The 26,705-nt window shown below is 47.5% G+C and overlaps 1 protein-coding gene across 3 annotated transcripts in view; it reads right to left on the bottom strand.

The window, feature by feature from the left end:
• Positions 1-9,731: 9,731 nt before the first annotated feature.
• EIF4E2 (eukaryotic translation initiation factor 4E family member 2) overlaps positions 9,732-26,705 on the bottom strand; it is a 30,474-nt gene continuing 13,500 nt past the window's right edge. Inside the window, exons 5-8 of one of the 3 annotated variants that reach the window (XM_011223353.3) lie at positions 25,425-25,577; positions 25,191-25,327; positions 18,466-18,543; positions 9,732-12,330 (exon numbers count right to left, since the gene is read on the bottom strand). In XM_011223353.3, coding sequence (XP_011221655.1) covers positions 18,498-18,543; positions 25,191-25,327; positions 25,425-25,577 — 336 coding nt within the window. In that variant the 3' untranslated portion in view covers positions 9,732-12,330; positions 18,466-18,497. Of the gene's footprint in view, positions 12,331-18,465; positions 18,544-23,216; positions 23,483-25,190; positions 25,328-25,424; positions 25,578-26,705 lie in introns of those variants that run through there. The other 2 variants (XM_011223354.3, XM_011223352.2) reach the window with 2 other exon arrangements.

The raw sequence follows: 26,705 nt of genomic DNA, 5'->3' as shown, positions 1-26,705 counted from the left end.
AGGGCTGGGGTGTGTCCCGGGAAGAGAGACGGGGTGCACCAGCTTTACCCTGGCTTTGGTCTCCCTTTGAGCTTCAACCAGTGTGGTCAGCTGGGAAGACACACCGCCCACACACTTCTCCCCTCCTTCCTGGTTCCTCGGCCTCCCCACCATCGGCTGCCTCTCCGTGCCCACCCTCTGGTCTTCTCCATCTCCTGGAGCCACTCTCTTCCTGGATCCTGTGCCTGTGGCCCGGTCCTTCCAGTCTTCTTCTGAGACTCCTCCTCTGTCTGCTGTTTGGCCTCCTTGGGGCCCCCGCCCTCCCTGTTGCTCTGCCATGAGCCCTTCTTCCTGCCTGCCGTGGATCTCTCGGCTGGTCACGAAGTCACTGGTTGCCAGCACCCTTCTCCAGTCTGAGCTCTTCATTTTCAGCCTCACCAGCTCAGCCAGTTCCTGAGCCTGGAGATCCTGACAGGACCTGTTCCTTCCTGGTTTGGGGCAGCAAGCCAGGCCCTCCTTGAACATCCTTCCGTGCTCAAGCAGTTAGTTCCCATCCCCCCACCAAGGCTCTGTGACGCTTGCAAACCTTTGCCTTTCTCTGTCAGTAGATCCGAAGAAGGCCTTTCAAGTATGAGCCCAACTCCAGAAGTCATACAAGGAAACACTGGCCAATCCGAAGAGATAGCAGCAAGACTCTGGATGTGAAAATGTTGGGCACAAACAGTCAAGAACATTTGTGCCTTTGGTGGTTGGTGATTTCACGGGCAGCAGAAGGAAGCACTCAGCAGCCAGCAGATCAGAGCAGAGGACTGTCCAGAGGCCACAGTGATTCCTGGATGGAGAAGAGAACTGAACATGTCAACAAATCATGGTCAGAATCCTTGCTCACACGGTCCAGAAGGACAGGAGACAGTGGAACTGGACCTATCATCAGCCACGGCAAACAGGATGCATGGTAGTTCCTCCCACCAGGAGGAGAGGGAAAAAGTGTTCACATTGCCCTCATGGCATCTTGTCTTCTTAAACCCTAGAGATTCCATAGTAAGTTACACAGGCAGCCACGTTAGAGCCACACTTACCTGCATGCAATGGATTCGCTTGTTAAGAAAATACAACTCATCCTGGACTCTCTTGCCCATCCTCAGCCACCAACCGTCCCACCCCATCAGGTGAGCCACCCTGGCCTCCCGGCTAGCTGGTGTTGCTTCTGGCACCGGTCAAGCTCGTGTCACAAAGGCGTGGTCTCCTTTATACACAAAGAACTCCTAGAAGTCATTAAGAAAAGGACTATCAATTCAATAGAAAAAATGGTCACTATATGATCCGAAGAGCAAATACAAATTGTTCTTAAATATATGAAAGAAACTCAACCTCACTCATAAGAACAACACTGAGATATTTTTTTTACCTGCCAGAATTAGCATAAATCAGAAAGTTTTATACGATACACTTTTGGTAGGTATTTGTGTTCTGCTCCATTCCAACGTGTGTGTGTGTGTGTGTGTGAGTGTGTGTGTGTGTGTGTGTGTGTGTGTGTGTTGGGGGAGCTCCCCATGCCAGCAAGCAATGCTCAGACACGAGCTGGGTGTCCTACTGATGTGGTTGTGGGATATAGGTGAGGTTCAGTGGGGTGGAATCCGGAGCCGACGACCAAGAAAGAATTCTTGAGGCATCTTTGGTGCAAAATGGTGTTGTATGAAACCACGGGGACAGGACCCGTTGGCAGAAAGAGCTGCGCTGCAGTTGTGAGGGGCGGCTGATTATATACCATGGGGTTGGGGGAGGTAAGGAAAAAGGGAGGTTGAGAAAGTACTTTCATGTGTCAAAGAAGACTCGCAGGACACTGGAGGCCTTGCTATTGTCCAGTTAAGGTTGTTCACCCCTCTACAAGGTGTTAATAGTAAGATAGTTGGGGGCTTCCCGGGAGCATGTTACTTTCCTCCTATCACGTGTCCTTGTCAATGGGCTGCAGGTTTAAAAGAAATTCCATTTTATTTACATTTCCTTCTGCCTCAGCCTCCCTCAATTTTATGGAGGGGATGGTCATGTTAGGGCTCCAGGAAACTGAATTATGGGTCTCTGAAAGTTAGGCTATTGATATTGTAAATCACTAGGACATGTGTAAACTGAGGGAGACTCAGGTCTTGCAGGATTATGATCTCTGTCAGTTAACCATTTGTTTTTTCCTTTCCTTAGTTTTAGGGCAGCCAGGAGTGCTGAGGAATGTTGCATACATGGGGGGCGGGGGGTTGCAGGGTGTCAGTTTCTGCTTTGTCCTCAGCTTGCCTTCTGTTCCCTCATCACTACCATTTAACTCAGTTCCCACACTGGCTATTGGGGGACGGCATCAGGTCCCACAGGTAAAGGGTTCAGTCCTGTAAGACTGCCCAACACTTCAGACACGAGTTGTCAGCCCAGCGTGTCCCCCATGCTTCTGAGACAGTTCGGTGGATTTGCGAGAATGGCTTGCAGAACTCAAGAATACCTGTTAACTCACTAGATTATCAGTTTCTAACAAGGGAATTAAAGGATATGCGTCAACAGCCAGATGAAGAGATGGAGCGCAAAATCCCTACCAAAGGAGCTTCTGTCCTTGGGGAGTCTGGGGCCACAGTGGCACTTGGAAGCATGCTGGTTCCCCAACTTGGAACCTTTCCAAACCCCCTCCTTTTTGAGTGCTTATGGAGGCTTCGCTACACAGGTATTGACCAAATCTTTGGTCATTGGTGATCAACCTCAGGCCTCTTTCCCTCCCTGGAAGTCATCTAGTCGCCACCAGTTTCCCTGGTGACCGCCCCAGCCTCAGGTGCTTTACAAAAAGCCACTGTTAACAGGAACCCAGAGGGGGCAGAAAAGGGTTGTTTTAAATAACAAGACACCCATTCACCTTTGTGGCTCTGAATAGATTTCAGGAGCTGAGGACTAGAGACCAAATACTGTAAGGAAGATGCTCCCAGCTCCTGTTGCTTGGCAAATTCGAGGGTTTTGGGAGCTGTGAGCCAAGAACAAAGACTATCAAATATATATGCAAAATATATTTTGGTTTCTGAATGACCAAATACATATATTTCTTTTTTTTTCCTTTTTTCTTTTCTTTTCTTTTTTTTTTTAAAGAGAGAGAGTGCAAGGGGGAGAGGGGGTGGCGACAGAATCTCAAGCACATTCCGTGCCCCGCAGGGAGCCCGACCCTGGGCTTGACTTCACGACTCTGAGATCATGACCTGAGCCAAAACCAAGAGTCGGATGCTGGATGCTTAATGAACTGAGCCAGCCAGCCAGTGCCCTTCTATTTTTCTTATAAGTCACAATATCATGGTGGGGCTGTGAGGAAACAGGCATCGCTGGTGAGCGTGTAAGCTGGTGAGAAATTCAGCCCTGACTATCAAACCCATCTACTCTGTGACCCAGCCTCGCAATTCCACTTCCAGGAATTCATCTTACAGAAATGTTTATACGCGTGCAAAATGATGGGGATATGTACCAGTTAGTTATTGCAGGTTTCTTCCAATTAGCAAGACTGGAAGTAATCCAAATGTGCATTAGATTAAGGGGACTGGCTAGAAAAAACGTACATCCATACACCTTGCCCTACAACGTTTATACCTTTCGTTGTCTTCTTTAAGAGGATTAATTGTATCTTGGCTCCAAATTCAGCATGGCATTTAATGGAGACCATTAGAGGCATTCCCACCAAGACAGGAGCAAGAGCGAAGGCTCACTATTAGCAGCACGGTTTAAGAATGTACTGGAGGGGCGCCTGGGTGGCACAGCGGTTAAGCGTCTGCCTTCGGCTCAGGGCGTGATCCTGGCGTTATGGGATCGAGCCCCACGTCAGGCTCCTCCGCTATGAGCCTGCTTCTTCCTCTCCCACTCCCCTTGCTTGTGTTCCCTCTCTCGCTGGCTGTCTCTATCTCTGTTGAATAAATAAATAAAATCTTTAATTAAAAAAAAAAAAAGAATGTACTGGAGGCTCTAACCAAGGCAATCTGGGAAGAGAAGCCAGAGGCATACAAATTTGAAAGGAGAAAGTAGCACTTTCACTCTTAGAAGATAAGATTATCCACATACCTGGAAAATCCAAGCGGATCATTGGAACAACTACTACGAACAGCAAGAATTTCTGAATTCCCAGTGAACAAAATCCAAACACAGAAATCAACAGTCTCACATCATTGCTTCAGAATAATGGGCCACTGGTAAGACCGGGGAACCCTGTGAGCCCGAGCCCAGAGTGGCACTTCATTTGCTGTAAAATGAGGTCTTTGGGCAGAAGCCGTGCTGTGCAGAATACCACGATGATGACTTAGGCATTTTGCAAATCTGCTTTTGGCGGGAGATGTTCTGGGCAGCCAGTGTCTGTGGCAGCCTGCTCCAATCCATTCCTGCTCAGAGACAAGGGAGTGGCCCCTGCCATCAGGGAACACAGTCCCATCAGGACGAACAGACAAGGGCTCCCGCAAGCACCTGGCGCTATAGGAACACCGGCCTGCCCGTTATTCAGGCAGGAGGGGACCAGGAGGGCTCCCTGGAGGAAGCAATTACTGAAGGGTGATAGAGGTAGGCAAAGGGTGGAGAGGGCATTTCTCACAGCAGGAGATGAAAAGTGTGGAAGCAGGAAGCAAGAGGGTGTATCTGGGGCACCCCAGGAACTCAGTCTGGCCAAAATATGACCTGGGAGGGCATTCATTGAAGAAATACGGGCCAGTTAGCAGGGCCAGGCTCAGTGCGGTTGATGTGAAATGTTGGGGTTTGGGAGCAAACAGCTGAAAGAATTTTTTAGATGTTTCCGTGCAAGAAAGGTGGTTTTATTAAAGTATGGGGACAGGGCCCATGGGCTGAAAGAGCTGCGTGGGGGTGGTGAGGAGTGACTGATTATATTCTTTCGAGTTGGGAGGGGGGTAGGGACAGCATAAGTCTAAGGAATTTGGAAGGAAGGTTTCCAGGACCTTGAGGGGCTGGCTGCTGTTAGGATAAGTTCATTTAGTACGGTCTAGAGAAACCTTATTCATGAGACGCTTTAGATGGATATGGCGGGGCCCATAGGCTTGGAGGATGATTGCTAACATACATCTTGGGTGGGGGAGTGGTAGAGATAAAGGAAGTTTCCAAAGAGATTTTTGCATGTTAAAGAAGACTTACGGGATCCTGGAGGTCAGGCAAACTTCCAGGTGGGTTGTCTTTTGCCTCCAGCGAAGTATTCACAGCGAGGCAGTTGAGTTTCTAGAGGAAGGTCACTCTGCTTTTCTCAAGTACTTGTCAATGGGCTGCGAGGGAAACTTATTTTTCTTCTACATTTCTTTTCCCTTTGTTCTCCATATGGGAGTGAGCTACTACCTGGGGTGGTGGGGCTGTGGGGGCTGTGGTCGGGGGTGGTGTGAGCACTCTGATTACAGGAGGGGAAGTTGTTGGGGGTGCCAGGGAGATGTCAGGTTGTCCGAAGCCAACGCCTACTCTCAGGGGCAAGCGAGAAGGAGGGAAGGAAGGCCCCTCGGAGGTGGCCCAGATCTTGGCTGCCAGTGACAACTTCCCAAGAAGTCCTGTGCTAAGGGGAGGGCAGGGATCTCTGCCAGGGCCTCTGGCCATTCTGTCACACAGGAAGGGCCAGCCCCCTACCTTTTGAAATGAAGGGCCTTGTAGGTCAAAGGGGCCAAGTGGGAACCATCAGGAGACAGAAGGTGTGCAGGGGGTCGGGTCAAGAATGAGTAAGGCATATATGTGGCCGAATTAGCAATAGCTATGAGTGGACCGGGGCCACTGACAGCATGGCAGAAGCTGGGCACGGTGGACACTTCAAGCAGGGAGCACAGAACTGAGAAAACAGAGCATGGGGGTGCGGGGCTAGACCCCAGGGATCCCCGTAGGAGCCCCGTGCCAGGCAGTGCCAGGCCTGGCCAGCCACAGCTGTACTCAGCCTTTGTGGGACTCCCACCACATTCTAGGAACCATCCTGAGTGGGGAGCGAGCGGGGTCTGGGGAGGGCAGAATGAGGCCAAGGCTGAGATGGGCTTCTAGCTCTTGAGGTGTCATCGTTAGCCATCCTCTCGTCTGTGATGAGGAACATCTGCTGGCTGTGGGACATCTGATCGGTCTACCTGCCTTTTTGGGCTTGTGGACTGGACCCCCTTGATTCACATACTGGACTGAGAGTGTGGTAGGTGGAGGGATGCCCTGAACCCCGCCCACACAGATGGAGGTCAAGGGAAAGATCAAGTCAGTCCCTGGATACAAAACCTCATCGTCTGTGTTTACTGGCTGGGGATGTGTTTAAAAACTTGGAACTTTTGCTCTCAGGGTGGGAATTTACTTCCACAGAGCCAGTGCAGAGAGTCTGACAAGACAGTGGACTAAGGCAGAGAGACGATTTGGGCACAGAAACTTCACAGAAACACTCACGGTGGTGGAAACTGCATGGTGTGGTCTGGGGTGGGGTTTCCCTGTCGTCGGAAGGGTGGCATGGGATTAGGGAAAGGCTATAAAACAAACCCCCGNATGGTGTGGTCTGGGGTGGGGTTTCCCTGTCGTCGGAAGGGTGGCATGGGATTAGGGAAAGGCTATAAAACATCCCCCTNACCCCCGGCCAGCACACCACGATGCCCTCCTGGCCCTCCCTAGAGCCTCAGGGGAAGTTACCCTTCTCACTTGCTCTGGATTCTCTGTGGCCACTTGGGTGGGCCTCTGACCCACTGGGACCACCCTGCAGGGGTCATTATGTAGCCCCAGGGCCCAGGTCCACTCTGGACACCAGCATTCCCATCAGCCCAAGGAATGGTCTGCAGACTAGGTGAGCCATAGCCTCCCCGCGTTAGGAGGTTTGGAACTCGGAGCTCAACTGACCCAAGGTCAAACCCCACCTCTGTCCTTACAAGACACGTGACGTTCTGCAAGGTGCTAAGCTGTTTCTTCATCTGTTAAAGGGGGACTACAATAATCTACACACGGGTACACTAAGCAGTGTGCATGGGAAGTGATCACAGTGCCTAGCACGGCGGACTGTTCGTAACTGGTCCCATTTACCACCAGCCCCACCCACGGGAACCCCTCGAGCACGGAGCCCAGGTCTGCACTTGCAGTGTCCGGGTGAGTGAAGGTTACCTGTCCACTGGCCTGAGCCCCCACTGACTACATTTGAACCCCCAATCCCCTGGCTTCCTCCCCGGCCCTCCTGGGATGCCACAGCCCCACCCGAGCACTACTGCTACCCTCTGCACACCTCCCTCTGCACCTCCCTTGCTGTGTCCTGGAACTTATCCCCTTCAGACTGTGAGCCCTGGAAGGGTCCCACCTCAGGCTTCCCGCTCACCTCTCCCACATGCACCGCACCGCCCAGGCTCCCAGGCAGGAGGCTAGTGTCGGATGAGCGCGCTGAGCACTGCAGAAGCCAGCTGTGGGCTCTGTTCTCTTGCAGCTGACACATCAGAGGGCTGTACTTCTATGAGCTGTTGGGATGGAGACGGATTATTTGTCCAGGACATTTGAGCCTGAGTCGGAACCGTCTTAGAGGGGAGTTCAGTGTCAAGGTCCTGGGGAACTAGGCCTGGGTAAGTGTCAGGGCTGACACTTTCAACTGGCACCAAAAAGGACTGTAGCCAAGGGAAAGCAGACCCAAGGCCCAGGGGCAGGGACAAAGGAAGATGAGAAATACCAAAACAGACTATCCAGGTCTCTGCCAGGGGAGAGAGGTCAAAAAAGAGAAAAAGGGCTGGATTAGTTCCATTGCCCTCTGGCAAACTTTGTGAGTAGATGCGTCTTCCGGGTGTGGATTCGCAGTCCGTGGCCATAATATTTTTCCCAGCACAACCATCCATGGACTGATGAAATGCCCTATTTACCAGCATGGCATTCTACATAGTCCTTGTCATTAAAATAATTCATTTCACAGCAAATGAAGTCAGGCCATGGACTTGTGAACACGTACCTCCCAGGTTTTAGCACATCCCTCACCGTGCCCAAGCAGCGGGAGAGAGTGCCACGGCCTCTGGAAGACGCAGCTGTGATGCCGTGGGGAGACGGTATCCTGAAAGGGCCAACTTCTACCTTAAAGGCTGAGTACATGCTGTGCATGAATCTCCTCTCCTGTAACCAGAATTCCCGGGTCCAGGAATCAAGGGAGAGAAGTGGGAGTGGCTCCTCTCACCAGTCCACTCAAGGTGGCTCTGCTGGCTCGGAGGTCTTGGTTTTCCAAGGAGGTGGAGGGGCTCCTCGGGACACTGAACCAACAAGCTAGCTGGGGTTATTCTACTGGCTGGGGAATATTCCAGAGGGGAAACATGGGTGCTGCTACACCACAGAGGTGGGGAGGACTGTGGCTGGAGCCCAGAAAACCCTCTAGGTCTCTCTTAAGAAATCGCAACGATGAACGAAAAACTAAATAAAGGCAGGACAATTAACTCAGACCCTTTAGGAATAAAGGTTTGGATCTACCATGCCAAAAAAGAATCCAGCTGAGAGCCTGGCTGAGGGCAAAGGAAATGGAGACCAGGTAGTGGAAGAGGCAGTTATAAATATCGACTCCAGACACATACACACACACAAACACGTGCATATGCACGATTTCCTTTTCACTTCGCAGTATCCCACGCAATTTCTGTTGGAAGCCAACTTTACCGTTTAGGTAGCATTCTGTGATTCTATATTCTATTCAGACGAGACTCTGACTAGATGGGAGGAATCAGCATGGCCCAGAGATCCACACAACAATTGCTGGGCTTTATGGTTCCTCAGTGTGGGAGACGGTATCTTCTTACAATTAGTTGCATCTTGGGTGGAAACAGAGTAGCTTTTAAGATAGTACGGAAGTTCAAGTACACGCAGAAGGCTGGGTATCGACGCTGTGCAGCTAAGGGACAGGGCTGTACTAACTAAGCCCTTGTCTCTCAGCTTCACACCCAGCGTTTTTAACTGTTTTTATGAAACTGGCCACAGCACTCTATGAACATTTCTGCTTTGCTCACACGTATCCTGTGGGATTTCTCCAGCGGGATGCACGGGAGAGAAGCCTCAGTGCTGGCGGAGGAAAACCTGCTCTTTCCCGCTCCTACCGCACAACCCCTTTGCAGCAGCTGCACGCGTGTTCCTGCAGCTGCAGCTCGATTGGGGGCTGTCCATCTCCAGCACACTCAGAAGCTGCCCCCTCGTGCCATCACGTCTGCGGAGACACCAGGACCAGAGGAACGGCCTCCATCCTGAGGCAGCTTGTCCTGGAGCTGCCGTCTCCTTGATTCTTCCTTTCTGCCTTTTTACTTACTGTGTTAAAAATTCTATCCTATTGTTAAAATGACTTTCCTGTGTTGTGTTTTCTATTTGGACTATGACTGACAGACACAGGAAGTTTCTATCTATGGAAACGGAGTGTCAAGTCTGCAGTGTTTTAAGTCCTTCGTCAGCTGAGGCTCTCTTCCTTGGTATTTCTCTCTTCCTTGGTATTTCACATGGGCACTTGGTGATTTCGTCAAATTCTAATCCTTCGAGTTTCCTTCAAATCCAATCGTCCTCACCCCACGTTGAGAAGGGAAATGAACAGTATTTTGACATTAAAAACTTTGTATCAAAAAATTTAAGGGAAGTTTTGGCAATGATTAATACCAATTAGAGAATATTTTTAGAACACATTTATGTCAATGACCCTGCATTGTCTGAACTATCCCCAGGTTTTGTTCTGGAATGGATTTAAAAGCCCCGTGCACAGAAGGCAGACTGAGCAGCCACAGCTACCGGTATCCCCACTTCCCTGTATTAAAGAGTCCACAGCCCGGTTCTTGCGGATATTTTCCATTTATTACTGCAGTAGACAATTCCTCTGAAAGTGCAACACTAAATCACTTTGTCACAGCCTCTGCTCCTCCACTGGCAAATTCTTGGAAGTTCATTCTTGGAGCATCGTGGACCACAAGCTTCTCTCGAGGTGGAAAATTATTGCCACTGCCAAGGTCACAGGAAAAAAACCCACACACGAATAGAAGACAAAATGAGAAGAGCACTGGAGAGGGGGAGGGGCCAATTTCAAGTGGAAAACCCAGCAGAAGGGTCATGGGGAAACAGCCCGCCTGTGCAAAGTGGAAGGTGACTCCCCGTCTCCTGGCAGCAACCTCCATGTTTGTGAGGTTGGCCTGGATGTACCTTTCACCCCTTTGTCCCCAGAGCAGGTGATACCATTGCCACTGCTATGCCACACTGCGGCGTAGCAGAGGCCCAGGGAGTCAAAAAGAAATGAAAGGACCTCTCAAGCTAGTTTGGAAAATGGGCGGTTTGACTAAACTGCCACTTCAACCTCCCACTTAAAGCTGCTGGGCGGAGGAGTATCTGGGAGAGTTCTGGGGGTGAGACACTGCCTAAGAGAAATAACTCTCGCTCTAACCAGCACTGGGTCAGCATCTCTAGATGGTAAAAAAAAAACTTTCAAATACTGCAATGACAAGGAGGAAGAGAAACATGAGCAGCTCTAGAAAACACAGGAGATTAAAAAATCTGAATGAGACCAAAAAAGCGTGAAAATATGAATATGGACAATACACCTAAGCACTCAGCCTGACAGAACCCTCCCTCTTGAACACATTATACACACACGCACCCGCTCGCACACACGTAATAGTCAGGCAGATGCCCCAAGGAGGGCAAATCCAAACATCTGCTCTCTTTGGAATTCTCATGGCAAATCTTGAGTGTAGGCAAAAGTGAAGCCCTTCCCGGGGTCTAGACAAATACTCACGAGGCAGCCTTTGCTCCCCATTTTAGCCAATGTTGCTCCTATATTTGCCTGAGCCCTTCACTATTGTCTGGGCACTACAATTCATTCTTCATACCCCTGGAGTTTAAATCACTGCTAGATCTTCTCCTCCGATCTAACTTCACCTATAATGGAAGCACCTCCCTTTTGGCTCCTGTACTCCTGTTCTTTTGGGGAAAAAGCATCCCAAGACAGTGGTAATTAGAAGGTGTTCAGGAGTTGGAAAGTAGGAAGAGAGTAATATAAATACAACAAGGAAATGCCTGTTACTCTCATATGATTTCTCTGAGACCAGGTGGCTAAGGCCCTGGCCTGCGAAGATAGGTTTTAGGAGAGGCCTTAATTTAAGGTACTGCGATCTCTGCTCACAAGAGCCAAGTAAGACAGTGCTCCTTGGAGGTTGCTGTAGGACTCGTACTCAGCACTTATTTCAATCCTAGGTGCTCTTTTGACCTCTCTGACTTCAGCTTCTCTGGAGTCAGGTCACCCGGCTTCTCTGATGCATGACCGGTCATTTCCAGCATGTTTGCAGTGGCCTACAAGAGGTTTCTGTCCAGGTATTAGATCAGCACAGGTTTACTACCATATCTACCAGGTGATAAGGACTGAAAGCAGGTTTCCTCAACCACTGCAGACAGGCACAGCCATGCAAAGAAAGCCACCCGTCACGATCACCTTTTCATCAGATGCCCCAGTTTCAGGATCATAGAATTTACCACATTAAGTATTAATACTGGGTGACAATCAAGCTTTTGCTTCCCTTCCTCAACGAGGGTCACGCAAGAACCACACAGGCCCTGCTTGTCTGGTTTCAGACATTGCCCTCAGCTCCAAATCCTGCACTTGGAACTGCTATTATAACCTAGCTCCTAATCGCACTGGATTCTGCTCCAGTTTAATTTACCAAGGCATACCTTCTGAGCCGCCTCAGTGAAACCAGTGTGGCCCACTGGATTAAAATTCTAAGTGCAGCAGTGCCTAAGAAGAAAGAGTCCCACAGGAGGGAGGACTGGAGGGCATAAGGCAGGAGACTATACAAAATCAGTAACACATTTTCAGAAAAATGGTGGGCTTGGGGGAAGAGGGGAGAGAAATAAACAAAAGGTCCCAATAATTTAATGGCAGAGCTAGAAGAGAGCATTTATAGCTATTCCGGGACTCTCCAACAAAAAGCTTTTCCTGGATGCACAGACATTCATAATACTGATAACTCTCAGTTGACAGCTCTGGCTTGTACACGTGGTCACGATGCCCTTCGTACAGCAGAGAAGAACAAAACAGAACGCCCGACAGGCATCTGGACAGCACACAGCAAAACGAAAGGCTGAACTCCCCCCCCACCCACAGAACCCCATTTAAAAAAAAGTTTGTCTATTACAAAGTCACGTTTTCTGTTTTCCGCTTTATAAAGTCAGCGATGCTGGAGGGTGTCTAGCGGAATCCGTCCTCCAGGAATGAGTGCAAAAGGGGAGCGCACGGCTCAGGGACGTCCCTTCAGTGAGCAGATGGAAGGACCAGCTGGAGACCTCCCATCCATTTCGGACAAACATACACATACAGAAAAGGATTATTGCCAGCTTGTGTACTTTCACAATGTGATTTTTGTATTTCGAAAGCTTGAATTGTCCCTGAAAGAAAAAATGGGAGAAAACAGAGCATTCAATACACAGATCTTCTATAGGCAACAACACACATGCAGGGCAGGGGCAGGGGCGTGGGTGGAGACCTGAACTCAGCAGCTCCAGGGCCCTCATGGCACACCCCAGAACTTCCCCCCCTTGCTAATCTAACGCCAACATAGCAAACCACCGCCCCCCCCCCAACACTTCAACTCAACTATTTTCAAGAGCCAAAGATTAGAAACAATCCAAATCCTTAGCAAAAGGGCACTGGTTAAATATGAATATTATGGCACATTCATTCACTGGGACACTTGTGCAGCTTAAAGAAACAAACCAAGGAAGCTCACTACTAATATGGAAAACTCTCCAAGAGAAACTGAGAAGGTCTGGAATAGTGTATGTACATAGTACACCACCTTTTGTGTAAGTGGGGGTGGGGGAAATAAGGTCATAGTTCATATCGCTTGTATGGACATGCAGTCGATAAGGAGACACAAGAAACCAACGACAATGGGTACGTGGGGCAGTGGCGGGGGAAGGGGAGGCGGCACAGCAGAAACTGAGCAGATGGAGTTAGAGTGGGAAGAAACCTCTTTTTTCTCACACACACCAAAAAACTGTTCAAAACTTAGAGCTCTCTACAAAAGGATGTTCCATGAGGTAAAATACTCGTAGCCTTTACTTTAGACACTTAGCTGTAACTCTCAAAGAGAAGCGTGTGTATGTAACACACGGTAAGTCACATCCTCTCACTGCCCTCTATAGGATGCGCACAGGCGTGGCCACCCACCAGAAACCTTCCCTGTTCCACACTAGAAATCCAACATCGCAGCAGTTCATACTGCCTTTGAATTCCACAGTCTCAGCGCTGAAAGGGCTTTAAAGGTCTCCTCATGTGCTGTTCTAAGCCCAGAGCTTCAGACTTTAAAGCATCTGAAATTCTAGAACAGAAATGCTCATTAATCTGATTTCTGAGTCATTATTTCCCTTTAGTTTTAGTGGGATATTCTAGAAGCCTTAGCTTTAACTGACCCATCTTAAAATTGCTACAATTTATTGGGCATATGGGTACTGGTGCAGAGTAAATATAAAAGAACACGCTCAGCCCAGACAGAGAGCAGTCTCCAGTTAGCATAACAGATTCTCCCCCGTGACGGCAGCGGCAGCGGGCCGCCAGTGAACAGCCCTCAATACACAAGGAGAGTGACTGTAGACAAGTACACTGAGAGGGGGAAACGAAGCTGGCATAGGTGAACTCTGGCTGCGAAGAAACTGATGCTATCGCAACAGGCCACTAGTATTTTTATAACTGACATGCATGACCATGTAAGCCCATTTTTCTGTGGCTACTGAGCGTTCTGATGATTTCCATCTAAGGAGATAAAGACTAAACGTGAAGAAAAACTTAATGGGGTGATCATCTTTTTAAAAGGCCTTTCAAAAGGACAGATCCCACTGAGGTGCCACAAGTAGCTAGCAGAGGATGAATAAGGAAGTATCTGATTATAAAACAGAAAAGCAGGCGTAACTGATGTGTGCGTGTGATTTAAATCCCCTCGGGGATGATGTACTACTGAGACCGTGCGTCAGAGAAGCCCTCTACTAACAAAAGAAGTGATTAGGAAGGGATGGTTTGCTCTGTTTCCTTTCGGCCCTTTTGATGCCACCTCTACCCCACAGAGCAACTGGATCACAAAAGTCAATCAGCAGGGAAAAATAAAATGAGTAAATAGAAAGGTGGGTTATGGGACGGTAGCATCACAGGATTTTCTGACTGTGGGAGAATGATTTATCTTGGAGTAAGAGAGATGGCAGTCAAGTGTCTCAACCCAGCCCTTTCATCTGTTTAGTGATGAAGAGGAAAGAACTTTTCCGACAAGTCATCACTGCAAGCAGGTCACCTTTATCTTCTGGAAGAGTCCCTATACTATGCTGGGCTTAGGCCACAAATTCTCTCTGTGGCAGGTAAGCTGAAGAGCTTTACAGTACTTTATCATCCAGATATTAACTATTTATTCTAAGTACTTCTATTGTCACAGATCACTTCATGGTCAGAAAATCTAAGAAATCACAATTATTCTAAGGTTTATTTGTAATGTGGAAAAGGGGAGAAGAGTAAGGAGCCAAGAAAATCTAGCTGAGCTTCTCCAGAGTTTGAGATAAAGGAAAACAAAGGGCATCGAGAATGGGTGACAGGCTCCTGACAACGACAGGCTGGTGGCAGCTGGTGGCTCTGGTCCAGCTTTTCTTTAAAAAAAAAAAAAAAAGTGGGCTGAGAACAGCTCGCTGTCAAATTTAGTCTCAGGAATGTGTTCACCTCAGACCAGCTGAGAACTAATCCGCAGTTTGGTCCCTCACCCCGGCGCTGCAGTGCCAGAGGGATTAGGAGACAGAAAAAGGAAGGAGGAAGACAGGAAGCCGCAGAGGTCACAGGCAACTTCTAATTTTTTTTTTTTAAAGATTTTATTTATTTATTCGACAGAGTTAGAGACAGCCAGCAAGAGAGGGAACACAAGCAGGGGGAGTGGGAGAGGAAGAAGCAGGCTCATAGCGGAAGAGCCTGATGTGGGGCTCGATCCCATAACGCCGGGATCACGCCCTGAGCCGAAGGCAGACGCTTAACCGCTGTGCCACCGGCGCCCCAGTAATTTTTTTTTTTTTAAGTTGGGCTTCTGTTCTTTTAAAAGCAAATTTTATTTTTTTATTTTTTTATTATTTTTTTTAAAAGATTTTATTTATTTATTCGATAGAGATAGAGACAGCCAGTGAGAGAGGGAACACAAGCAGGGGGAGTGGGAGAGGAAGAAGCAGGCTCATAGCGGAGGAGCCTGATGTGGGGCCCGATCCCAGAACACCGGGATCACGCCCTGAGCTGAAGGCAGATGCTTAACCGCTGTGCCACCCAGGCGCCCCTAAAAGCAAATTTTAATTTAGAAAATCCAGAGTGAGCTCCTAAAAGCTAGCCCCTCTAGCCACCTAGCAATGTTGTGATGGTACATGGGTGACTGGGAAGGGTTTTCTGTTTTTTTTTTTTCAATGATACAACAGATCTTTTAGAAGGAAATAAGAACATTTTTACAACCTCATCTGTCAATTTATGTAAAATAACTAACTGGGACTGGCCCAGTGTACTGATTTAAAGGGGCTTTTCAGAGATCAGTTTTTCCACTGTATCTTAATTTATTCCCAAGTATTTTTACACACCAGGGCACAGGAGCCAACAGACCCACAAGGCCAGAGAAGTCAGAAAGACATTCTCTACAGGATGACTCTTTGTCCTGATACTGGGGGCTCAGAAATATCAGAGCCCTAACCAAACTGGCTTCGAACTTCACGTTCCCAGGCACCTTGGGCAAATCTATTGGCCAAATACTCTGCAACAGCTTTCTAATCTGCTCTGCCTCCGCATAATCACCTTTTTCATCCTTCTAGAGAAAAGGACAAGTTTGAACTTTGGGAAGAATAAGCTGAGACAGAGGCTGGCTCCCAAGGTGCACAACAGAGAAGCAAGGTGGCTGGTTCCTCAGAGGAATGCCTCTGCATTCTTGTAGGAAGCTGTCGCTGTGCTCGTGCCCAGCAGGGACGGCACAGTGGTTCTGGGGCCTCAAGGGAAAACTGGGAGCAGAGCCACTGAGGAGGAGCCCTACCTGACTCTGCTCTGGAGGGGGGTCTGAAGGTACACTCACAATTCAGCCTACACATGGTCTTCAGAGGAACATTCTCTATCAGCTGTCCACCCCAGGCCAGCTCTGGCTTCCTCCTCTCTCCCTCACCGGATATTAAATAAAACTGCAAACTCTTCCTAGGTTCAGTGGGGTAAGTTTCAATCTCTAATCTCCCAATGAGTGCCAACTTCATTCCCCCAAAACACAGATCACTGCTCTGCGCATGCCAGGCCAGCTAACCGGGACTTCTATTGAAGCCATGGTTAAAAGTACAATACTGATTTATAATGTAGACCAAATGGAACAGTTCTAGAATATTAGCAGCTATATGTAATAGCATAACATATCAGATAAACTGAGGAGAAGTATTTGTGGTTCAAGAAGAAATACTTTAAAAAAATTATTTAAATTGCAGTTTTTATTCCTCCCCAGATCATGGTCTACTTGGAAGGGGGAGAAGAAAAGTCAGAAAGGATGAGGGGCTATGAGCTGGAGGTACACAGCCTCTTAGAGCACCTCTTCCAGGGGTAAGGTGATAGGAATGAGATATGGAGTCCTTTAAAGGTCTTTACGACAATGAAGTGAGGTGATTTTTTTTTGTTTAGATGCTCACACTCCTCTCAGATTTCCAAGGCCATGCTTCAAGAAGGAGAACACCTAGGGGGCACCTGTCTCTGTCAGTAAAGCATCCGACTTGATCTCAGTTTGGTGAGTTCAAGCCCCACGTTGGGTGTGGAGCCTACTTAAAAAAAATAAAGAAAAAAAAAAGAATACCTAAATTATGAAGTGCTCATGAGGTGCTTTCTGCATCTGCTAGATAGAAGAGATACAGGGGCAACAAAAAGGACAAAGAGACTGCAAAACAGCAATGATATAAAACGTGATTTTGAGGCAATTCAAAGATAGCCTTCCCGAGGGATTCGGTGTTAGTGAAAGGGGAGGGAATAGTTTTAAGTTTTCTCACATTCTGACTATTCCAATTTCATTTTAAAGCCTTTCCCCCCCCTCATGGAACATAAGATGCTATTGATTTTTAAAGATTCCATCATTTTATGTACTCTAAACATCACTATGTCAATTAAACTACGTCAACATTTTTCTTATCATAGTCACTGTAAGCACCCTGATTTTAGGGACATTAACCCCCCCAAAGGAATCCTAGAAATAATCAAATATGGTAATGTCATTAAAACAATTCCATTACAGTGCCAGGCCTCTGGAAATCTGACTTCTTTTCCCTCCTGCACATCAGTGTAGCTAACATTACAGCCCACGCATGTTTTTCATCCCTCCTGGTATATTAGCAGCCACCTCAGAATTCTGTTGACTCTATTTTACAGAGAAACCTTTTAAATAAACTGCAGTTTTAAAACTCTAGTATCATCTAAAAATTGAATTTATAATGAAAGAATTAAACTATTAAAAAAGACACGAGTGGCAGCATCTCTGAGTGGAGTTCTGGGACTATGCCTACAGATCATCCCAGCTCCACAGAATACTCAGACCCTGGGCCACCTGCTTCTGTCCCTCTGCGTCATCCCCTCTTCCTGCCCAGCTGAGGGACACAGGTCTCCTTCTCTTGAAACTGCCTCATTTCCTTCGTGGGAAGGAGGAGTTCTGAAGCAGCTACTACAGCTGACATGTTCTGCTCCAATTTTAGCAATTCTCTCTCTCACAGGGATGGGGGTGGCAGGGGGTGGGGGTAGTTAACGTCCAGGAATATGCTCTCAGGGCCAGGCACGTGCAGATACTGTCCTCTCATCCAGAATAAACTGACCCAGTTCCCTCTGCTAAAGAGGCAGACATGGACGTGGCACTCTCTTAATTGAAATACAAATGTTCTTAGGGTGAATGTGTCAGTTGACCCCGCCTTCCATTTCCCAGGGACTCTCCCTGCCAGTAAGCCTGTAATGTTAGTGACAGCACACCCTGCATCTACCCCAGCTCACTCTCATTGTGAAACTCTCAGGTTCTATCACTGTTTGCTCACAACTGACAAACACCACCAGCAAACAACAGCCATACCTCTCACCTAACCCACACCGGAGCCTATGCAATTGCCCTGTTAGTCACAGACACTGCCAGATGGCTTAAAAATGGCCACGTCTGGGCAAAAGACAAAAGGATCTGTGGCACATGTATAATCATGAGATGTTGGCATCGGAAGAGATCTGATACATTTTAGGCTGTGGACCCTCACTTTTCCAAATGAGAAAATAGGGGTATAGCACATTAAACAATCTTCCCAGAGGTTCACCAGGAGACAGGTGACCCAACGAGGACGATTCAGTGGTTTTGTACTCAGTGCTTCTCTCTGAGACTGTGGCCATCAGTCAAAGAGGAGAGGCTGGAGCAGGCTCCGTGCCGGCAGAGGCAAGGCTGACAGTAAATGGGGAGAGGGCATGCCCTTGGGAAGACAGGGCCTATGGCTGAGACGTATGTCACAAGGTTACAGAGAAGATAGACAAGGCCCTACCCTGAGTGTGAGAGACAGAGGGGAGCGTCCGATCAGCGGCCGCTGCTGTTCACCAGGCCATGAAACTCCTCCCAGGCCCTGGCAAACCAGAGACAAAAAACACAATAGCACATTCAGGTCAATAGCTTTTTAACAAAGAGAGCACAGACACGATAACCCCACATCCCACTTCAGATACCTCCAGGTCGAGTGAAGCCCACCAGTACCTGGAAGCCCAGTTGGAACCTAGACTTCTCACTCACATTAGCAGTGGTGGCCAGCTCCTCTCAGGGCAGTGGGAACTGCTCCCGATCTGCTCCACTGGCGAAGTCTGGCCCTCACTAGTCCCTCAAGCATTTGCCACAGTGCTACCTGCTGCTCCAAGTCTACCAGGGAGGCCACTGAGGTCAGAGCTAAGCTTAACCATCCCTGGAGACACCTCTCATGACTAGGGCAAAGGGCAGTGGTGCTTTCTGCCTCGGGGGCATGAGGACATGCGGCAGAAACTATTTTTCTTCATCAGGCTTCACCCTGGGGGTAAGGTCAGGTACCCAACAGCATCATGATGTCTGGAGATGCAATGAGGCAACTATAGCGCTTTCTCTGCTTTCACATTTCCAACCTTCTGACCCCTCTCAACTCATACCCCAAACGCATATCAGGTTCCATCCGTTTCTGGAAATACCCATTTAACTATTAACTTAAACTTTAAACTGTGTAAGTCACAGTTCAACATTTCTAGGGATCAATGCTCCTTAGAACTTTCTGCCAATTAACTCGATTTAGTAATTGGGATTAGGAAGGGATAAGAAATGTGACCGAGGGGTACACAGTCTTTCTGGGTGCTGTTCCATGAAGAACAAGCCCTTGGTAACCACTGGTCCAAAAACAGGAGAAAACCAGATCCCCCAGGCATCCTGAAGCCCTAAACCACCTCGAGTTTCCTTGGAGGAGCTGATGTCCTACCTTTTTGCCCTAGCTACTTTTCAGCCCTATTAGGGACAAAGTGCCTGGTAAGTTCCCTGGGAAATATATATATATAATGGGTAATTTGGTGCTTCTAAATAGAAAATTCCTTATTGGCAATTATTCCGCTCTTGGTTTAAATGGATGACAATACCCAGGGTGACAACAAATTATGTCACTCACTACAGGTTTAATATTATGACCAAAAGAATATACTTCATTACTAGGCCTTCTATGGGTATTCTTTTTTTTTTTAAATAGGGAGGAATTAAATACAGAGATCTGGTATGACAAATTCCTTCTGTCGGGTAATATTTGTACCAGTTTCATTAGCTTTTCCCTCTTTTGAACAGCAGCAGCAATGACAAGTTAATGATCTACCTCTGATTCTAAGAGATAGATCTGCGGTTGATGGTTTCTTCAGAGAGTATTACCAAAGCTACTCCTACATGCTAACTGAATTGAAGAAAAACATAAGACCGCCAAACAAGCGTGCCAGTCTTTGTCAATTCACAAACTCAATATCCACAGCAAGACATCTGTTCCACAGCCCTTTCTGGAGAGGTGGTGATGCGGTGAACTTCCTGAGTCCATGAGTGACGTCAGAGGCTGTTTCATTCTCCATTCCAAACGAAGATAAGGGCAAAGCAAGTCCGATGCTTGGGCAGCAGCCTAGAAAACCCCTCCTGTCTCCTTCTAACAGTGAGGTTTCAATTCTATCTTAAGCAACTTAGGTGTCAACAAGAAATTACATGGCTGTGTTGAAGCTTCATCTCATTCATCCTTTTGTTTCCAGAAAGGCCTACACTAGTCCAAACAGAGCAGTTCTCTATGTCAAGAACCTGCAGAAACACAGATTGCAGAGCTCCCCTCTAATCCATTCCAGTATGAAACTGCCCTCCCATTTTCTTCAGAAGGATCTTCTTCAGCTGCTAAACCTCAACATGAAGAATCTGGGTACAGAAATATCCTCACATGGGTTCAGTGGAAATCAGTTGATCATAGTCACTGGAACAATCACTCTTACTCTCTCTCGTAGGCCAATGCTTGGCTAAGAGGCAAGTCAACCACCTAGAGCTAGGTGTGAATTTTCTACCTATTCTCCACCTGGCATCCCAGGCATTTTAGGTAATATTAAAACTTGCTTCTTTTAAAGGTAAAGAAAGAACAAGTTAAATGTTAGAAGTGTCATATGAATGGAATTTCTTTAAAAAAAAAAATTACCCTGAGATTAACAGAGCTTACAGGGAATTCTGAACAGATTTCAAATGAGAGTGACAAACAGTCCTTTAGAGACCACTCTTGTCCCAGCTCACTTACCAGAAAACAAATTCTGACAGCAGAGATCTCATTTCTGTGTAACTGTACTTGCCCCCACCCTGCCGAAAGCCTGGGCGGCTTTCTTCGCTTTGAACATCAGTATGGGGGAACATTTCATAAACGCAAAGCCAGGCCAGCAATTATGCTGGTGTGCCTCAGTGCCACCAGGCTATGATTCTGATTTAGCTAAGATAGGAGAAGGGATGGTTGGTTCTTGCCTACAAAATTCAGTGTTTAAATACAATGATATCTAATGTGGTAAAGCAAAATCCCCATGTTTAACCCATCTCTCCTCTAGAATAAAGTAATAAAGAGAAGTCACCTACCCTCAACTTCCTGTGCAGAGGGGTCTGGTCAGACTCCCCAGTACTGTGGCCCACTGAGTGAAGCTGGCCCTGTCTTCCCCTTTTCCACTCCAGGCCAGATGCACAAAGGAACTCAATGGGACTATTCCAAAGAGAAATTTCCTCACAAAAGATACTGCTGCTTTATGTGGCTCTGTGCCAAGTTTTGTCCTGGCGGTCCCCTGGTGGTTGCAAGTCTGGCTGCGTTATGAGATTTTTCCTCAAAAGAGGATAGTTAGTTACTTGATGTTTGCAAGGACCCAAACCTATGAAATCTCAACTATGACTGGTCTCATTAAGAGGAGCCATGCACCTGAGCTAACACTCAATTTAACAGGTTTCCCATTTCTCAGTGGGACCTGCTCACCCTTCAGGGGCGGAACTATTGGCAATGAGCCCCGGTAGGAGGCAGCAGGCAGGCAACTCCTCCGCAGCAAAGCACCGCACCACGCACAGTATGCAGCAGCGCTGGCCTCCGCTCACCTGGGAGTGCAGCAGGCAGAGGCCACAAGCAGCGTGATTAGGGAAAGACTGGAAAAACCAAACAGCTGAAAAAGGACATTGAACTGGACTGAAACACAGCAAGGTGGAGAAACGTGACTGAGAAATCTAAGCCACTCCTAGAAAAATGCCCTTCACTATTGCCAGCAGCCCTACTCTCCAGAGAACTTGGGGGAGAACAAAGGTCGGCTCCTTCTTCCTTCACTTCCCCTGAGTTCTCAAGTTCTTGCTGCTGCTCCTTGGCTTAACCAAAGCTACATCTGTGGGAGAGCCATAAGGACTAGAACAAAGCAGAACAGCTCTGACTTCTGTTCACATTTGGCAAGGATCACACAGGGACCTCCACGTGGGTTTGGTGCTTTCTGATCAACTCTTACTCTGGATGCTGACATCAAGCTCGTCTCCTGGACCAGTTATATAGCTGAAATTAAGGTCAATATGGGTAACATAATACCGGAAGGCAAGAGGGAAAAGGCCATAGAAGGTAATTCTTTGACAAATGCTGAAAACACAGAGAACGGGCATTTCCATATGCCAACAAATCTCCCATTTTCCAGGTACTTCAACCAATTTTGGATATGCAATAAGCAGAGACAATCACACAAACACCTCCAGAATGTTAAATGCCAGTCCCATCGTGTGTCCTGTGAGATCCCGGGCCACATGCAGGCTGGTGGTCAATCAGGACAGTAGAAGCGCAGGGTGTTGCTGCCAAAATGGAAGAGCCACTTTGGAAAACTCCACATTACACCCATAGCCACCTTCAAGATGCTATCAGGCAACCTGACCTAAAGTTCTGCAAAAATTGTTTATTTGTGGTTTGAGTAGTAGCTCCTAAGAAAACTTAAAAGTAACATGAGGCCTGCTGAAATCCTACATGCAGGTCAGGGGCCTGAAGGCCGTGCTGCAGCACATACAAGCCAAGGCACAAAGCATCTGAGGGGCTGGTATGTGCTACAGTCAGGTATCCTAAGGAGCAAACGCTGACAGGATGAAGACATTTCCCCACCCCAGATCCTGATGCACAATAACCTGGGAACCAGGAGAAAGGGAAGGGCTAGAACCCTGAAACCTTGCAAGCACGACTAGCTCGAAGAGGAAGAGGATTTGGCTCTAAACGGAAAACAGAAGGGAGAAGGCCGGCAGAGAGCTCGTGGCTTGGGCAGCTCTGGCACAGTGAGAAAACCCTGTTAACACAAAGCGAGGAAACTACATACACACAGCCACACACAGACGGAAGCAGGGCTTTACCTCCAAGCAAGAGAGTTCTTTGAAGTAAAGGCAAAGGAAGTCAGCGAAGCAAAGGCCGAGGATCCCCCTTTCCAACCTTAACAGACTTTCAAGCTGAATTCTAATCAGAAATTACTCTGGTCTGGTCATCAGCGTGACCAGATGGGAACTACAATTCAAGTACCAGAAAATGGGGTCTCATTTTGAGAGCGAGATGTCACCTCATTATGTCAGACCTCAGCAGAACTGGAACAAAATACCATGTGACACTACAATGGGCTTATGGAAACGAGGCTGCATTCCCCAGATGGCCCTCCATGGAGAAGTCTGTGCCATTCCTTAATATGGTGACAGTCAGTCTGAAAGGCCACTTCTTTGATGCACCATAAAGAGCGAGAGCATGAGACAAGCTAGTTTAGCACCATTTATTAAGTGATCTCAGCTGTTGTTGTAGCTGCTGCGTGTCAGCCTGTTCTTAAAACATAAAATGCTCTTCCAATTCCTCTTGTCCAGGACAGAAGGATCTTCCAGGTAGCACGCCAACAGAACAAGAGACTCCGATGATGCCAGCTTCAATGATGGTGCCATCCAGAGAGGGAGAGGGTCATGGCACATTCAACCGCGGCTTCCAGAGGTTTTGAAAAAGGAGCCTTTGGGGGCCCAGCCTGCCTGGCATTCTAGTGGAAGTGCAAAAGGTGGGCACATTGGGAGAGGAAAGAGAGGGAGACGCGAGGGAAAGTAGCATCTGGGACTCAAGGAGGGTTTCTGGTCCCTGTAGCTGCAGGGCTGGAGTGCTAGGCAGATCTCTTGATAAAGCAGCGAGCAGCAGACTAAGGCAAAAAGCCCACGGGCTCTCCTAGACTCTATAAGGACTTGTTCACGTTTCTACAAAAGTCAGGAAGAACCACCTCAGGGTATTAGAGAGGGAGAACAGTGGAGAGGGGAGAGTTGTAAAATACCTCTTTCCCTTTCCTATCTAGGTGAAAGCTTGCTTTTGAGGGGAATGGGGGGTGGAGGGCATTTGGGAACCTTGAACGTAAGAGTCCTAGAAAGTGTGGATTTCCCCAGACTGAACTGTGTCTGGCTGGAGGGCAGATACTATTCTCTCCCAGAATGAAGAACAGGTAAATCTGCCTAGAGAAAAACAATGCTAACTCCGGACTGCTAAGGCAAGAAACTGGGGCCACGACTGGCTAGTAACTGTTGGTGGCTACGGATGAGTCACAGCCAGCCATCTGATTACGGACCAACTCCTGTGGCAGTGTTCCCAGTAAAAAACTGGCACTTAGTTAGTTTAAGCCAGCTCCACCCACAACATTCTCTGTGAATGCATGGGAAAAAGATTCCCAAACAGTTTGCCTGCTGAACACCATCACTGGGCTTGTTACTAGTCTTTAATAAGAATATCATGATGATGATATTATTACTAATGATGACGATGATAGCAATATACATACTTCGCCCTGTAAGAGCATTCTCCACCTGAGGACCTTCAATTACAAAGATTAAATCAGCCTCACAACAACCCTGTTAGGTAAAGTATTATTATCCCCCATTTTAACGATGGGGAGACTGAAGCAGAGCGGCAGAGACTTGCCAAAGGCACATACTGATACTGGAGTCAAAGGAGAATTAAACCTAAAAGTCCTGACTCCTAGTTGGCTAGCTCTCCCTCCAGTTTTGAGAAAACCTGACAGCCACTCCCCACAACTTCTTCCTAATAACTTGATCACTGAAGGAGCAACCCTAACCAGTGGTTCTCATTTGTGGCCATCCAACTCTAGGTACCCCGAGTCTTAGACCACAAAGCTTACTTCCCCTTTGGCATTCATGCTTCCCCCTTAGATTCTACTCTCACAAACACACTATTCTGCTTCCTCTACAAGTCCAGCTCTACACACAAGGAAGTAGAGTCATCATTCCCGATAGAAGTCAGTTTCCCAGGACAAAGAAAATAGACTGACACTCACAGGTTAAAAAGACATGCAAAAGTGGGGTGAGGGGTGGACAGGGAGGAGGACTTCATTGTTCAGTGAAATTATCTTAAAAAACAGCAAGAAAACGAAGAGCACTTTGTCTTTCATTTCAAGATAGCAGTTAGTGAATGAAAGACAAGACAGCCTGTGTAAATAAAGCAAGCCCAGGCGGTGCAACTGGGATTCAGCAGAAGGGCTCTTTCTAATACAAAGCGCCCCACAGTACAGGTGGGCAGGAAGCCTCACCCTCAAAGAACTGCTACAAGTGGCCAGAAGCACTAGAGGGGAAGACTGGTCTGTCTCTTCTCCATAAGTCAGGCTCCTGTACGACCATATTCCTCTGGGCCCAACTAAGGACCTACTTCTCCTAAGCTTAGGGACATGCCCCCCAAGCACCCCCAACACGTACTTGATGCTGTCGGTGTGGGTTTTGTACTCCATAATGGTGTTGGGAGGTAGGTTAAGCACTCGCCGAAGCGTATCCCGGATTCGGGCTGTGGTTGCTTGGTCACTGGCAGTCTTATTCCATATTGAAATAATGTCCTCCTACAGGAGGAACAGAAGGAATTGTCAAAGCACACCGGAGGCAGTGAGGAAAGCAAAGGCAACACAAGAAACCAGACCTGCTCACGGGGTGGCTTACCTGAAACCGGACAGAGACCACAGCCCCACAGATCTCCTCCCCAACCATGAACTGTTCCCCCAACATGGCCAGGATAAGATTCTCCCAGCAACGGGATGCCAAGCCCTTCCGCAGCCGAATAATCCATTTGCCACCATTTTTATTTGCATCATCCTGTACAAGAGAGAAAGCATTAAAATTAAAATGTGGTTTTGCAGGTCTTTTACTTTTGTATGAAGGCAGGGAAAAAGCAAGGATTCCTTAAACACTTAAGACGTCTTGTCACTTTCCAGTTATTCAACTTCATAGGAAAAATGGCAGTAGGACTAGGGAGACAAGAAATGGGAAAAAAAGAAAAACAAGGTGGGACTCCTTGGTACAAGCCATAACAATGAATGGCTAAACTGACCTTTTAAAAATAATCCTCTTTTTCTCGAACTACTTTAAGAATCAAAATGAAGTGATGTCAGATTTCAAACACAGGTCCTTCCCCGCTTCAGTCACTAAAAGTTTAGAGTGTTACTATGTCTCAAGCACACAGACGTGAAGCCACACTTTCTACCAAATCCAGTCTAGAGACAGCCAAGAAAATTAATCGCAGCAGTACAGTCTGACAAGTGTTGCTGTAACAGAGATATACTAAATTAAACAAGAACAAGACAGAAACACTCAAGAAGAGGAAACATTTACGCTGGGTCTTGAGGAATGTAGAGTTAGGCAGGTAAAGCAAGTGAAAGGGCTCTGCAGGTGTAGAGAAAAACATGTCTGTGTACAAACTGGGACTCTGGGTTAGGGAGACATGCAAAGAGGAAGGCTAGCTGCACTGAAGGGAAGGCCTGAGGGTGAGTGAGTGCAAGATCATGTGAGCAATGCAGAGTTTTGTAGGGCCTATAGTTGGGTGTGTGTTGTGTGTTCACATTTGTCTTCTAAAAAAATGCCCTAGCATCAGAACAGAAGATGGATTACAGCAAAGAGAACACAGAGCTCATCTCTCGGTCTGCAGCTACTGCCTATAACTAAGCTTACTTTTTACCCACCTTCAATCGCACATACACTATAATAGTATATCACACACACACCACACACACACACACACACACACACACATTTTGATGGAAATAAAGGTAATTTAAAAAAAAGTCTTTTAGTGTTGTTATAATACCATGTTACTGATAAAAAAATCTTTGTAAACACACAGACGAGCAATGACATCAGTGCCTTTTCCCAGAGGTCCTGGCTCCAAGGATGTACCAAATAGGGATGCAACTTTGAGAGACTTTAAATACTTTTAACCTTAGCAGG

This window comes from Ailuropoda melanoleuca, chromosome 2, assembly GCF_002007445.2.
Source record: "Ailuropoda melanoleuca isolate Jingjing chromosome 2, ASM200744v2, whole genome shotgun sequence".
NCBI classification, from domain to species: Eukaryota; Metazoa; Chordata; class Mammalia; order Carnivora; family Ursidae; genus Ailuropoda; species Ailuropoda melanoleuca.
Note: the sequence above shows the minus strand (reverse complement) of the source record. Positions and strands in the feature narration are given on the sequence as shown.